Source organism: Vicugna pacos, chromosome 4 (genome assembly GCF_048564905.1).
Source record: "Vicugna pacos chromosome 4, VicPac4, whole genome shotgun sequence".
In the NCBI taxonomy this organism is placed as follows: Eukaryota; Metazoa; Chordata; class Mammalia; order Artiodactyla; family Camelidae; genus Vicugna; species Vicugna pacos.
The window spans coordinates 5039650-5055723 of NC_132990.1; the positions used below are offsets into that span (position 1 = coordinate 5039650).

At 40.1% G+C, this 16074-nt stretch overlaps 1 protein-coding gene across 7 annotated transcripts in view; it reads right to left on the reverse strand.

The window, feature by feature from the left end:
• Positions 1 to 16074, reverse strand: part of AOPEP (aminopeptidase O (putative)) — a 325297-nt gene that overhangs the window by 265417 nt on the left and 43806 nt on the right. For 6 of the 7 annotated variants that reach the window (XR_012071832.1, XR_012071833.1, XR_012071834.1 and 3 more), the window contains exon 3: positions 14310 to 14476. The exons of the other annotated variant lie outside the window; for it this stretch is intronic. Coding sequence is in view for 3 of the 6 variants with exons in the window: in XM_072959170.1 (XP_072815271.1) it covers positions 14310 to 14476 (167 nt within the window). In the remaining 3 variants the exon portion in view is untranslated. The remainder of the gene's footprint in view (positions 1 to 14309; positions 14477 to 16074) is intronic. 7 annotated transcript variants of the gene reach the window in all.

Genomic DNA, 16074 nt, shown 5'->3' on the forward strand with positions numbered 1-16074 from the left:
AATTATACACAATAGGGACACTTTCAGACATGCAAAGTTTCAAAAATGGATTCACCTCCCACACATCCTATTCTCTGGAAGCTACTAGAATGTATAAGATATGCTTCAAAAGGAGGCAGTAAACCAAGTAAGAGGAAGACAGACAGTCCAATGCAAGAGAGACACAAAGGGCACCCGAAGAATGACGGGGAAGGGCCGTCCCAGGAGCCAGCTGTGCGCCCACCAGAGAGGGTGACCCACGTCCTGTAGGGCAGGCTACAGGGCCCCAGACAGACTGCCTCAGGGAGATGAAATTGAGGGAAAGCTTGATGGACCTGAGCATCTTCAAAGATTTAAGCAACTTTCAAAAAGTCTGGGGCTGGTAAATAACATGCAAAACCAGGCAAACGAGAAGAGCAAACAATAGGACAATTATTAACTCCATGAAAAACTCACATGGTGTACAGAAATAATAATGTAATCAAACTTTCACTACAAGACTCAGTTCTTAATAACAAACAGACAATAATATAAATGGAAGCCATTGATCTAATCAAAGTTATGATATTAATTACATTGGGAAGATGAGGTTTTGGGGTGGGAGGGGAAGAGAGCTAAATCCTTATCTGTCATAGTGGGAAGACTGACCCTGAACAATCAAGCATCTTATTGAATGACATGTAGGTATTTCTCCAAAGAAGATACTCAAATGGCCAACAGGCACATGAAAAGGTGTTCAACATCTCTAATTATCAGGAAAATGCAGATCAAAACCACAATGAGGTATCACCTCACCTATTAGAATGACTATTATCAAAAAGCCAAGAGATAAGTGCTGGTGAGGATGTGGAGAAAAAGGGAACCCCTGTGTACTGTTGATGGGAAGGTAAATTTGTGCAGCCACTATGGAAAACATTATGGAGATTCCTAAAATATTTTTTTTTAAATAGAACTACATATGATCAAGCAATTCCACCTCTGGATATATACCTGAAGGAAATGAAATCACTACTTCAAAGATATCTTCACCCCATGTTCACTGCAGAATTATTCATAATAGCCAAAACATGGAAACAGCCTAAGCCCCCGACGACAGATGAACAGACAGAGAAAATGTGATACACACACACATATGGACAGATGGACACAGAGGAATATTATTCGGCCATTAAAAAGAAGGAAATCCTGCCATTTGCAACAACATGGATGTAACTTGAGGGCATTATACCAAGTAAAATAAGTCAGACAGAGAAAAACAAATACAGCATGATCTCACTTATATGTGGAATCTTAAAAAAAATACATAGAAATAGAAAGTAGATTGGCAGCTGACAGGGGTGCTGGGTAGAGGGCAGTTGGGGGGAAATGAGTGAAGGTTTCAAAGGGTACAAGCCTCCAGTTATAAGACAAGTTCTGAGGATGTAATGTACGGCATGGTGACTACAGTCAACAATACCGTCTATTTGAAAGTTGCTAAGAGAGTAGACCGTAAAAGCCCTCCCCACCACACAACAAAATTAAGTAACTATATGAGGTGATGCATGTGTTAACTAGCCTTAGGAGGTACTCATTTCACAATATATACACATATCAAATTATCACAGTGAACACCTTGAACTTACATAATGTTACATGTTAATCATAAAGCTTGGGGGACAAAAGAACGAAACATGCACAATAGGCTTTCTCCTCGTGTTCTGCATTAAACTTTTCAACTGATTTTTTGCTGCCCCTCTGCGTCTTGTACCATCCATCTAGCACATGGGCAAGATGAGACTTGTGGAAACAGCAGGGACTGAAACTGCTTTCAAGAGAGAACACTGCTGATGTACTCAGAGGTGTCTGTTAAGACTCCTGCTCCAGATCGTGGAGAATCCGCACGGAGAGCCCCCTCAGCGCCTTTATCAGAACGTCTGTACCCTCAAGGTGATGTGGGGTGGGCACCGGGAGCCACAAAGCGACAAAGCAACGTGGCAGGGGACTGGAATGAGATTAGCAATGAATAAAAAAAAAGTCAGAATGCTTAAAATGACCTAGAGTTTGGGAATGAGATAGCAAAGGTGAAAATGGAAGCCGAGTCAAGTCCAACAACCATATTTTACAATTGCCATGCTCCCTGCACAGTCTTCCCAGGAAGTTAAACAATAGAAAAGGATTTGGGGGGAAATGCATTGAAAACATCCCCTAACCCATATTTTAAATGTTCCAGATGATTTTCTCCTCTACAGCTTCTAGGCTTTTTTTTTTTTTTTTTAAGATGCTTCTACTTCTTGGAGCTCATTTGGAAGGCACTGTTTAATATTTCAAGCTTTTAAAGCAAAACAAGTTTTCTAGACTGCCAAGTGACAGTCAAACAGGGGCAGATCACTAGGCTTGGCCACATTAAGAACTGGCCAGGAGCCCCCTTCCCAAAGATCCCAGTTGCACTCTTCTCAGAAGCTTCTCAAAGGTCCAGTCATGGCCTTCCTGCCCGACCCTGGGTAAATCTGGAGCCCGTGCTGAGACAACTGAATGTTTCCAGGGCTCTGGGGGGCCCCCTCACTACCTCATTACTACGAGGCCGTGTCTAGTCTCCTCATTTGGTAGGGAATTCTCTTGTGGGTGGTCTGTTCATGGATTATTCCACTCAGCCCAGGCTTGCCTGAAGACTGCCCACTGCCATAGGGAGGTAGCTGCTCAGGGAATACCTGACCTCGTCTTCAAACCAGACTGCCAAAAAAAGTGCAAAGAACGAGGTGGGAACACTGCCCCAGAAAGCAGAGCACAATTCCAGAGACAAAGAGAAACTGACTTCTGGATTATCTATGGTTTGGGATAAGCCTACCTTGCAAGGAGAACTGAGGAGAGTTTGTTCCTTTTGAATATGCCCATTGATTGAGTTCCAGCTCTGGAATCTGACTGCTAGGGTTCAATTCCCTGATTCGCATTTACCAGTTTGAGCACATCGCTTAATCTCTCCATGCATCAGTTTCCTCATCTATAACACGGGCATAATCATAGTCTCTACCTCATAGGATTATGTGAGGATTAAGACAGATAATACATAGAGAAATCACCAGGCATAGCGAAACTGGCACATAGTAAGTGCTGAAGAAATGTTAACTGCTGTCATCTTTACGGCTGCCTCCCCCTATTGCTTGGGCTGACTTTCTGGAGGCAGAGACAAAGAATGCCGAAGGTATGGCCGCCACATGTGCACTGAAGCCTGTGGCCTGATGAGGCCCACATATGGCGTTTCAGGTTGAATGGCATTAAAACACTGTGCACACAAAGCAATCCATTTAAAGGAGAATGACAGCCCAAAGGGGGCATCCTGTATGACTTCATATAGAATGGGCCATTTGGAGACTATTTAAATAGTGTTTACTTTAAATGAGCCATCCTCAGTGAAATAGACAGTGAATGCCTTCATTTTGCTTTTTGATTCAATCCACTTGCCCTAGACTCCCTCGCTACACCAGCTGCAAAACAAAGAGAACACGCTGTACTTGAATTAACCCAGAGTTTTTCCTCTGCAGGGGCCAGGAGCCCATCGCAGCACTGGCTGATTTCACGGCCAGGCCGGGATTCATTAGCAAGGCGCACGGGGAGGGGGGCGGTAGGAAGGGGCCCCAGGAAGGGGCGCTCCCTAAGTGTGCGGCTTGAGCAGCCAGCCGGCTCGCCTCCCTCCTGGGCCTCCTCGAAAACGTCCCGAAAGCCTCCGCGCCACCTTCTCAAACTGGAACTTACTTGGGGGAGAAAATTCTCACCTTTTAATTGTCTCACTAGTAAGACAGCTATATCAGAGATTGTTCTCACAAATATGCGAGCAGCTGCTGTAAGATCCAAATAGACACTTTCATCTCCGAAACAGGGCTGAAGTTTTCCTTAAAGGTGACTGCCTGGGTTTTTTGTAGGTATGATAAGGATTTGAAATGGGTAATTTTTTAGATTGCAAATGTTGGAAATACTTATAACTAGAGAGTGTTAAAACAATTACTTTAATTATTTTCTTCATATACTATTTTAAAAAACTGTCCTATGAGTTGTTTTGAAGATTCTATCTTTAAAGGGACGAAAAGTGGAGAGAAAAAAAGGAAGAATGTGAGAGTAGCCCATTTATGGGAGGAAAGAGAACCTTTTATGCTAAACCTATGGAAAAACCTTGCTAATTATTTGAGAAAATCATTTTTACAAAAAGAAAAAATTTTAAGAGAAAAATATCAAGATACTGCAGCTATTTTTACACATCAATCATGCCTACTAATAGTAAATTAAATGCAAAATTAATGGAATATCATTGTCCTATTCTTAGGGGAGTCTTGGATAAACTCACTCAAGACACACCAGAGGCACAGCCACACCAGGCAAGCACTCTGTTTCCACAAAGGCAAAAGCAGATGATTTATCTCTGCAAAGTTAAGCATCTTATACAATTTCTTGCTTTTAAAGAGTTATTGTTTCAATGAAAATTAAAACAGGTGCTTAAATCCTTCCTATTAAAAGCATCTGTTTTATCTTTTAAACTTCTCCACTGTAGTTTAGGCAAATACCATGAAGCATTTGGAAACATCAAATTGATACATGCTTTTATTTACATATCATATTTCTTTACTCAATTCTTCTGTAGCACCTGATTCTTTCCTACCACAAGCTTGTTTCTTTCTCTAGCCACTACTCTTAATTTCAAAAATTCCTGCCCAAACTAGTCCATATGTTAAGCTATTCCATTATTTTGGAACACCTTTGTATGACAAATTTAAAAGGCTTAACAGTATGTATAGGAATATGAATTTATAGGTGTATATAGACACACTATATATAATATATATATTATATTTTTTAACATATTTCTTATAATAAATGTAACAGATACATAAAAAGGTAGGAATAGCTCCCAGTTTGGGTTGCTCTTCCCCTCTTGGCTTCTTTCTCGGGTGTTTGGGTCTTTCAGCAAACCCCAGCTTTTTTTCTTTCACGACTTTCTGGATGCTGAGTCTACACGTTCTGGTTTTATGAGCTAGTGCCACCCTCCTGAATACCCATGGCGTGACTGTCTTTCATTAGTTCTTTTCCGCTGTTGCTCAAGGGCGGGACTGGCACCGGAACAAAGGAGACAGTAAGACGCCCCGGGCTGGTATGCGCCAGCACTGCCTGACGGGGGCCAGGTGCCAGATCGTGCCACCGCTCCTCAAGCACTGATGCCACCCGGCAAGGCTTTGGGTTCCCTTCCCAGCAACATGGTACCGCCTACAGCATAGGAGACCCATGAGAGAATGACCTTCAAGATCACGCTTGTGAACCAGGTAGAAGAGCGCCACCTGCTGAACCCGGAACACAAGCACCTCCTTGTGGCTAATGGAATAGCGAAAGGAACACGTCTCAGGCTTGTGAGACCAAGCCTCATCCGCATTCTGACCTATGCTGTGGAAAACCTAGTTCCCCGAAAACTTAAATACCAAATGGATCAGCAAACTGGACACTAGATCATTCCGTGCCAGATGGTCACAAGTATGCTTCAGCACTGTACTCACGTGAGAAAATTCATGAATATCAAGCCTAAGACAAAAATCTATAGCAACAAGAACTGGTATGCACGTGCCTGCCAGAATCATCATTATCCAAGAGGAATTGTGATGGCTTCCCTGTATGTCAAACGTGGTAAGAGCAACGCTGGGAGGGCAAGCAAGGACTAGTCAAAAGTAAATCGCAAACAAAAGAATGAACTGACAAAGATTTAGAAAGTCAAGGCAGTATGTGAAACCCTACGAGGGATGTAACAGAGCGGGACAGTCTTCGGTCACCAGCAGCTTTCTAAAGAGAAAAGATGAATGCATTCACTCTGGACTCCTGCTCCTTGAAACACACGTGTGTGTACCAGCCCAGAATAAAGTTCCTCAGTTCGAGAAACAAGGACCTTTCTCTACGTTGCCTTCTTTCTTTGTGAAAACACTTAATCATAACCATTCCTAAATGTCTTTTAATTTACCATTTCCTTATACGCGATTCCTGGTTGCATACTGTGGGAGCGGTCTGAATAGTATTGCTCATTTTGAGTCATCAAGAGGGAAGAAAAGCTGGCTTTCAATTGCACGCAGGAGGGTCTGGACCCTGAAATCTTGGCTTTTCCCTGGAATTTCCCACACAAAATCAGGAGAGTGTCAGAGAGCTGGTCTACTGGGCAGGCCAGAGAGTAGCATTCTGCCCAGGATGAAGTAATGTCTACAGTCTCTTGCACAGAAAAATGAAATCAGATCCTTTTCATGGGCATATATAGTTCAACACCTTTCACTTGTCCATGTGCTTTTTCTCCTACATTTGGAAGGAGCTTAAATTAGTCAATCTTGTTCATTTACTTGAGGCTTCCCAGGAAAAATATAAGCGGAACGTTTTAGTTTTCTAGGAAGTAGATACTAAATTAGACTCTACAAAAACAAACAAAAAGTTACCAAACGGAGGAAATAAGAATGTACTACGCCATTTTTTTTTCCTTTTAAAATCAGTTGAGCCCGAAGAAAAGGCATAAACTCCAATCAGAAGCAAAACTAAAGGAATGACCCTAAAATCACTTTTGTCACTATCAGTAGTGATTTCACGTGCTTCTTCCATGAGCATGTTACTTCTGTCTGATTGCACAGAACACATTTATTCAACAAATAGATATTATGTACCTATTATATACTAAACACTGGACACTGGGTCTCTGTGTCTAATAGTTTAGCTACATCCTGTCAGGGAATACAGGCTGACAACGACACACAGGCTAACATTTCTGTCTGCCCAAAGGACATTATGCCGAGGAAGTTAAATAATAAAGGAGCCAAATATGTCAGTCTAAATCTATGGCCTTGACTTAGCATTGTTGAAAAAAAGGACGGTGATGTCTCAGCTACTAAAATTCTTACGATGGTCATCACACTACAGTCTAAACCATTAGCCTTCTTTTAAAACATAGCCGGGAGGAATGATTTCCCTCACGCGGCAAGAGCTGGGAGGTCCGTCTGCTGATTTCCGTCCCCTGCCCAAAGGCTCCTGTCATTCCTGTCACTGTTATCTGCCTCATGACATTACGCTGCTCCCAGGTGCTTTGCTTCTTTCGGGAAGTCAGCGGGTGCCTGGCAAATGCACTAATCAGGCTGACGTGTCGCTCCGATGGAAACTTTGACTTTGCGGGTTGGGTTTTGCGGCTCTCGTGCTTTCGAGGCTAGCTCATCGTGTTAAAGGCCTTGTGCACGGCAGGGTGGAGGTCCTAGGAGACCGCCGATCTACCAATCCAGGAAACATGACTTGGAAAGGAAGTGGCAGCATCTTGCATCCACATACCCTTTTCCTCTAAGGAGTGCAGACACATTTGGAGGCATTATTCCACCCGCAGAACAGCCATTTTGGGTCTGGCAAAGAGCACCGTTAGTACTCTCGCCTGGTTGTCCTCGATGAACCCCAGCTGTGGGCTGCCGCAGGGATGCTGCGTTTGGCCCGAAGTCCTCTCTGCTTGCCTAGCTTGGGCCTCTCTCTGTCTGAACTGGTGAAGGCTGCTCTGTGATATCATATAAGGCGTAAGTTGCATATAAGCAAATCCCAATTAGCATCTACTTTTTTATAATTATGCCCTGAATTGGTAATTCTGGGGGGAAAAATCTACAGATATATTCTCAGAGGTATGAACATTTTCCATGAAAATTTCAAAGTCAATTCTTGTTCTAATTTTTGATGACAGTTTTCAAATAGATAGATAGCGACAGACAGACAGATACTGAAGGGATCGGAAGACGTTTTTCCTGTAAAGGGCCACTTAGTAATTATTTTAGATTTGCAGGCCATACAGTCTGTTGCAAATGTTCAACTCTGCCATTGCCGCAGCAAAGCAGCCACAGACAACGGCCATATTCCAATAAAACTTTATTTACAAACACAGGCTGTGGGCTGGATTTGGCCAGCAGGCTAGATTATCCATATACATAAATGAGGACTGCCAAACAATTTCAGAGTTCACATCTGCAGGAGTGTATATGATTGCACAGGGATACATAGCCCTGCTTTAATCATTGAGAGATAATGAGAAAAGAACAAAAAAAGGATGCTTTTGGTGAGTCAAAGCTAAATGATATCACAGCATGCTGTGTAAGCAAAAACTTTACAGCATATGGAAGAAAAGTGGTGGAGATTAAGATCATCGCGTGGCTCACACGGAAAACAGGCACAACAATCTCAAAAGAACATTCATGGAGAAAATATAGGCAAAACATTATCTGACATACATCTCAAAAATGTACGTACATTTTTGTACATTTTCTCCTAGGGCAGTGTACCCAAGCAATATAAATAAAAGCAAGAATAAACAAATGGGACCTAATGAAACTTACAAGCTTCTGCACAACAAAGGAAACCGTAAGTAAAACAAAACGACAACCTACGGAATGGGAGAACATTTTTGCAAATGAAACTGACAAAGGCTTGATCTGCAGAATATATAAGCAGCTCACACTACTTAGTAAGAAAAAAACATGCAACCGAATCCAAAAATGGGCAGAAGACCTAAACAAGCAATTCTCCAAGGAAGACATACAAATGATCAATAGGTACATGAAAAAATGCTCAATATCACTAATTATCAGAGAAATGCAAATCAAAACTACAATGAGGTATCACCTCACACCAGTCAGAATGGCCATCATTCAAAAGTCCACAAATGACAAATGATGGAGAGGCTGTGGAGAAAAGGGAACCCTCCTACACTGCTGGTGGGAATGCAGTTTGGTGCAGCCACTGTGGAAAATAGTATGGAGATTCCTCAAAAGACTAGGAATAGACTTACCATATGACCCAGGAATCCCGCTCCTGGACACATATCCAGAAGGAACCCTACTTCAAAATGACACCTGCACCCCAATGTTCATAGCAGCACTATTTACAATAGCCAAGACATGGAAACAGCTTAAATGTCCATCAACAGATGACTGGATAAAGAAGATGTGGTATATTTATACAATGGAATACTACTCAGCCGTAAAAACCGACAACATAACGCCATTTGCAGCAACATGGATGTTCCTGGAGAATGTCATGCTAAGTGAAGAAAGAGAAAGAAAAATAACATATGAGATCGCTCATATGTGGAATCTAAAAAACAAAAAACAAAACATAAATACAAAACAGAAGCAGCTCACAGACACAGAATACAAACTTGTGGTTGCCAAGGGGGCGGGGGGTGGAAAGGGACAGACTGGGATTTCAAAATGTAGACTAGATAAACAAGATTATACTGTATAGCACAGGGAAATATATACACGATCTTGTGGTAGATTACAGTGAAAAAAATGTGACGAATATATGTATGTTCATGTATAACTGAAAAATTGTGCTCTACACTGGAATTTGACACAACATTGTAAAATGACTATAACTCAATAAAAAAAATGTTAAAAAAAAAAAGAAACTTCACGGAGCTGTCAGCACCACATTCATGCTGGAAGGGGCAGTTTCATTTCAGCAAAATAATCATCTTTACATTGGGTTGAAGTTGCTCATTTGAGTTTTATTGATTTAATCATTTGGTTTGTGTTAAATTTACACTTTTATATTGGCGTTATAGATGTGTAAGAGTTATAAGCATACATTTATAGTTTTTAAACTATCATTCTAATACAGATAACTTAAGTCAACCCTGGTGAATCATGAGATTTTTTTCCCACACCACATCTTGCGAGGTGTAGTTATCATTACAAGTAAACCAGAAATGAAGGCTGGAGGAGTCCAGTATCAGTGCCTGCTCAAGATCGCAGCATTTCATGTACTCAGTCAATTCAGCATGTTGGGGAAACAAGCGGGGGGGGGGGAGAAAAAGACCCTGTATGAGTTCCAAAGAACTTCACTAGAAAATTCAGAAGACACTAGAACCTGGGTAAAGAAGCCGAGTGCATCAGTAACCTCTCATGTGTTGAACAGAGAGGGGATTCCAGGCAGCACACAAGGGGACAGTGAATGGAGCAAAGGGAAATGGAGAGACATCATCCTGTCTGTTGAAACACACCAGAGAGGAAAGTCATGAGCACAATGAGTCATGAGAATAAAGATAAAAGAAAATATTGCTCTGAGGACTCAGAGGAAGAACAAGCCTTGGAAATGAATTTACTACAAAAACCAAAACCAGTTTAGAGAACTGGCATTCCCATTATGAAATGAGAAGATATAACTTCTATGAAAAAATGGTAAAAAGCCATGAGAAGACACCTGGCTGAAATAGTGCAACAGACTGAGATCAAAAGACAACAAAGTAACAAATTAATAAAGATAAGGAAGGACTGCAAGGATTGTTACAATAACAGTTTAAATCTGTAATGGAATTACTTAAGAACAAAATGTCTCTATGGAAAATCAGTGGTATGAGTGTAAATAAAAAATGAAAAGGCAAGCCATGCAGTCTGGGAGAATATACCTGAGATACATGTATCAGACAAAAGGCTAGAATCTAGAGTATATAAAGTATTCTTACAATCTAATAATAAAACAACCCCAAAAAACCCATATTAAATAGATGGGCAAATGAAGAGATGCTTTTCAAAGCAGATATAAGAATGTACAGTAAGTGCATGAAAAGTTGCTCACCATCGTTAGTCATCAGAAAATTGAAAATTAAAACCACAACAAGACACTATTTCACTCCACTTGGAGGGCTAAAATTAAAAGGACTGATAGCATCAAGTGTTTGCAGGGATGCACAGCTACTGGACTCTCACACACTGCTGCTGGAACACAAAATGATTGAATCACTTTGGAACCAGTTTCGCAGATACAAAGTTAAAATACACTTATATGATCCAACAATTCCACTCTTGGGTATTTACCCAAGAGAAATCAAAACCTTTGTCCACAAAAAGGCTTACGTTCACAGCATATGTTTCATAATGCTCCCTCAAAAATTCAAGTATCCATCAATAAGTGAGTTGGTAAATAAACTATAGTTTAGTTATATAATGGACTGCTATTTGTTAACTTTTAAAAAAAGAATAAATTATTGACATCCACAACAGTATGGATGCATCTCACAGACATGCTGAGCAAGGAAGCCAGACACAAAGAGTACACATGAATGACTTCATTTATATGAATTTTTAGGAGCAATAAAACCAATTTATAGATATGGAACTCAGATTAGTGGTTGACCAGAGTAGGGTTAGGGAGAATCACTTAAGGAAGATGGCAAAGGCACAAGAGAATTTCCAGAGTAATGGAAATGTTCTACATCTTCATAGGGTGCTGATTAATTACATAAGTGTATGTATTTGTCAAATGGCATTGACTTAAACTGGGTGCATTTTATTATACGTAAATTATACTGTTATTAACTTGATTAAAAACAAAGGTACCCAAAACTAGCTTTATTCTAGAAAGTTTTGAATCACATAAATCAATTTTAAAAATTCTGTGAGCCTGTAGACAAGAAAATCAGATTACTTTCAAAGAATTTTTTAAAATGGTATCAGATTTCTCCTCAGAAATATGAAGTAAGATATGATAATGAAAACATTTACAGGCATTTAAGAGGGAAAAGAGCTCCTAAGAATTTTATACCTAGTCAAGGATTGTTCATAAGTGAACACAACAGAAAGCCCACCTACATGTGGGAGGGCTCAGAAAATATACCACATGTCTACCCTTCTAGAAAAAAAAATACTGAAGCCATTTCCCAGCTGACTAAGAGATGATTCTAACTTAAGAGTTCAAGAGTAAAGAAAGTCTAAATACTTATTGCAAATATAATTTGGAGCTGGATGAAAATGTAAAACAATAATTGTAATTCCTAGAAGAGAAGATAGAATACAAAAATAAAATACAGCGATAATATGAGTCTCAAACCCCAAATTGCACTAATTAAAACTGGAGAACGTGGGTGAGGGTAGAACATGGAAGTCAATGCCCATTAAATTCTTTATTTGATACACAGTGAATCAAGAGCTATTGGTTAACTAAATTGTGAAACATCTATTTCTGGAATACTCTGTAGTCATAAGGATAATGAAGAAGCTCTTTATGGTTAGATATGAGCTTATAAGATAAATTTATGCTAAAGGGGGAAGCACAGTACAAAAATGTGTATAGCATGCTATGATTTGTGCAATAAAAGAGGGGCAAATATACTATACAATGAAAACCAGTGACCTGGTTGCACTGGGGAAGTGTTATTGGGTAGCTGGGAATTAGGAGTAAAAAGGAGACATTATAAATGGTTTCGTCCCTTGCTGATTTGTAAATGAACCAGGTAAATGTGATTTATTTTTAAAAACGAAATTTTAAAGTGTATTATTTATTTTGTTTCGACTTTGAAAATCAAGTGAACACTCACTGAAGACTTTAGTACATGCACATCTAGTTTAGGATGAAGGAGACATCACAAATCAGAAAAAATACCAGAAACGATCTTGGATAATTGGTTTCCTATTTGAAAACAAAAATGTTTAGTCCTCATTTCATAACCCTGACCAGAATAAACTACAAACAGATTGAGTTAAATTACAAAAAAAAAAATTTTAATTAAATAAAAATATTAGAACAAAACAGGTGAATCTTAGAGCAAAGAAAGACTTTCCAGGAGAAATCTAACAGAATTGAATACATAAAAATTAAAATCTCCTATAGATCAGAAATGTTCCATCAAATTAAAAGGTATACTAAAAACTGAGAAAAATACTTTTCATAAATAGGAGTTTAAACTCTTTATTTCATTTAAACAGGAGAATAGCTCACAGAGTTATTTAATGTAAGTCTTATGTGACACGAAGGCCTCCATAAGGAAGTGAAGACCCAGAAGAACAGACCTGCATACTTTTCTACTGGGTTTGATGAAAAGTGCACAGTATCTCAGAAACAGCCAGATGAAAGAAACACACAGGGCAAGGTGAGTGGGGAGGGGCACCAAGCTTCCATGCCCTCACCAGGTACACATCTCCCCGTGTCCACCAATCTGGAAGCTCCAATATCTTTCTTTTTTACAGAGCCAATCAAATTAGAAGACAAAACAAACTTTTGGAAACCTCCCTAAGGCTTCAATATAAAAATGGTCAAAGGAAATGAACAGATAGGAAATGAAAACAGTTAAGAAACATATAAGGACACATGAAACCTCATGAATAATCAAAGTAATCCAAATTAAAGAGAGGCCTTCTCTTGCCTATCAGATGGATGAAACTTCAGGGAAAAGGGGATCTCATCACCACTAATGGCTGTGTAAACTGGTACAGCTTTTCTGGAAAACAACCTGAGATGTGTACCAACAGCCTTCAACACATTCAAAACTTTTGACTCAATAATTCTAATTTTATACAAACCAGCTCCTCAGGAATTTAGTGCAGCTTTATTTATAATAAGAAAAAAAAAACACTGGAAACAATAAAAATGTCTAATAATCTGAAAATTATAAATAAAATCTGATATGTTCATACAGTAAAAATTATGGAGACATTAAAGTCATATTTTCGAAAAATACTTAATGACCTGAAAAACATGCAAGATATATACTATTAGTGAAAAAAAGCAGAGTACAAAACTATTACATGCTATGATGACAACTTGGAAATGATAATCAGTACTATGTAGAGAGATTTTAAATACTGGAGGGAAATGCAACAAGATGTTAGCAACCATTTTCTTGACAATTATTTAATTGTATTACTTTTACTTTTCTGCAATGTTTCTACAATAAGTAGTGGAAGGAAACACCAAATTTTAAATTAGGAAATACTACAATTATAAAAATTTTACCTGGCATCAACATGCTCAGGATCTTGACTGTAAGAGTTAATTACTGCAATAAGCAAGAAATTGGCAGACAAAACTTTGATGATGCGTTAGCGTTCGCCCTCCATGTTCTCACACACCGCTGGTTCAGAACTTCATGACCAAATAGTGTACAGAGCAGATGCAACACCAGGGCAACTCCAGTGGGCCCACCACAGGGGCACTGTCGCTCAGCATAATGACTAGCCCTGTACAGGCTTCATGACCAAACCACAAACAACTCAGCTGTAATGGTGTTTCCATGACACACCTGCCTGCCTAGAAAGTCTTCAACCAAGACCACCCACTTGGAGCCCACAAACCATCAGGTGAAAGCAACTGCCAAAATAATCCAGCAATTGATAACTGGCATGAAGAGCCCCACACGCCATGCCTTGGCTCCCAAGTGCCCCTCCCCACCCCCTGCTGTTTTCTCTGGCAGGATGTTTTTATAGTATGTTCAGTCCAACCCAACTAATAAAGGAGCTCTTTTAAAGTTGAGAAAAACACTGGGTATTGGGTTCCTGGGTCCAGCATGTGTGCAATACATAAAGAAGCACAGAACACATGGACAGTACCTTCCCGAAGCTGTGTCGGCTTGGCAGAATTTTCTCCACTCATTAAAACAACAAAAGATGCAGCTGCTCGAACTGTAGCCTGCCATGTTGACATGGCAACGGGTGGCTCCTGGCATGGAAAAAGGGCCCTGTTGTTTATGGGAGATCCCATAGTATAAACACATGGCCTGCAGAAGGAAGACAAAGAAAACAAAGGACAAGAATCTTAAAATGAGTTGTCACTTTTCTCACCACCATGGTAGTGAAGGTTAAGTTGAACTTTTAAAGAGCAAACATCTGAGGCTTTGTAGTTGACTGGTTTCAAAGCATCTTGAACTGAAACTGCCAAGGGCTGGCTATGTGAATGGTCAAGTGGTAATTTCTCCCAAATAAATTAATCTAATATGTAAAGAGAGTTGCTTTTTTTTAAAAAGGGGGAAAATATTTTTTGAATAAAGTTTTAAATACTAGTCTGCCAAGTTAACATTTATATTACCCTTGCCCCTCCCCTTAGGCCCTTAGGACTTCAGAAGAAAAAAAGTCTTAGAGACACTCTCACAAACCTTTTGGAAAATATTCTGAAAAAGGAAACAGGTTTAGAGATCGCTGAGACATTAATGCTTGGAAAAACAAGCTGGTGGTCTCAGACCCAGTGCTGGCAGGCAGATACCCTTGATCTTGGAAACCACCACCTCAAATGGAACCCTTGTGGGGATCCTTGTGTGAAGGCCAAGAACAGGGGTTGGCGTATATACAGGACCGCAGGTCACAACAACTAGGCTTGACGGGAGGCCAAGTGTACAGTTGTTACCAAAGCAAGTGTGGGAAGCCAATGGCATGACGTTAGGGCTCATTCTGCTATAGTTAAAAAAAAATACAAACCCACCCATACCAAGAACAATCCCTTCCAGGATTAAGTCACCAACAGAGATGGAAAAAAAAATCTATGAGATCAAAGAAAGCTATTCTTTTGACACCACAGAGTAGAAGGCACAGATTGATGCTCAGGAAGATGTCTTAGGAAAATGTCTCCACTTTCTGCTTTTCAAGAGTTATGACAAATATGATATAGTTTTAATCAGCTTGATTTACAGCGTAAATAATACAGCAGAGCACAACCTCTCTTGCATAAACTGGTTTTCCTTTTTAGTTAACATTGTTATGACTGAGCATTTATTGTGTTCTTGCAATGTGCAGTGATACAGAATGATGGCCCTTACTCCATCAGCAGGGTCTAGGAAGGAAAAGAGAAACCAGTCTAGGTCTTAATAAACATGGTAATTTAATACAGGGAATTGGTTACATAAGTAATTGAAGAGCTGAGGAACCAGACGGGACAGTGAGGCAGGCAGAGATCAGCTGCAGTGGGAAGTAGCTGTGACTTGGTTTGGAGGAGCTGGCGTCACTGGGTGTTACAGGGTTACAGCAGCAGAGGTTATTTGGCAGAAGCCAGAGTCACGATGGGTGCTGGGACTGGAGGAGACTCAGTCATTGCTGGAAATGCCAAAAGAAGCAGAGAGAGGAGAGGAAACATCTGGTTCTCACCAACTCCTGCTCTCAAATGTTCTACCAGTGCCTCGCACTGGCCAAACCTGGCAAGAGGCCGGAAGACAAGGGAGCCCGGGAGATGAGTTTTCCTTGTTATTCAGAGATGATCACAATCAGAGCAGAAAATGGACCTTAGAGCAAACAGGCAGCTGCAGTCTGTATATCCTAGAAGTGTTTAGGTTATGATACCACAGAGGTTTGACATGGGGCAGGGTAAAATAGGTTAGAAATTCAAGAT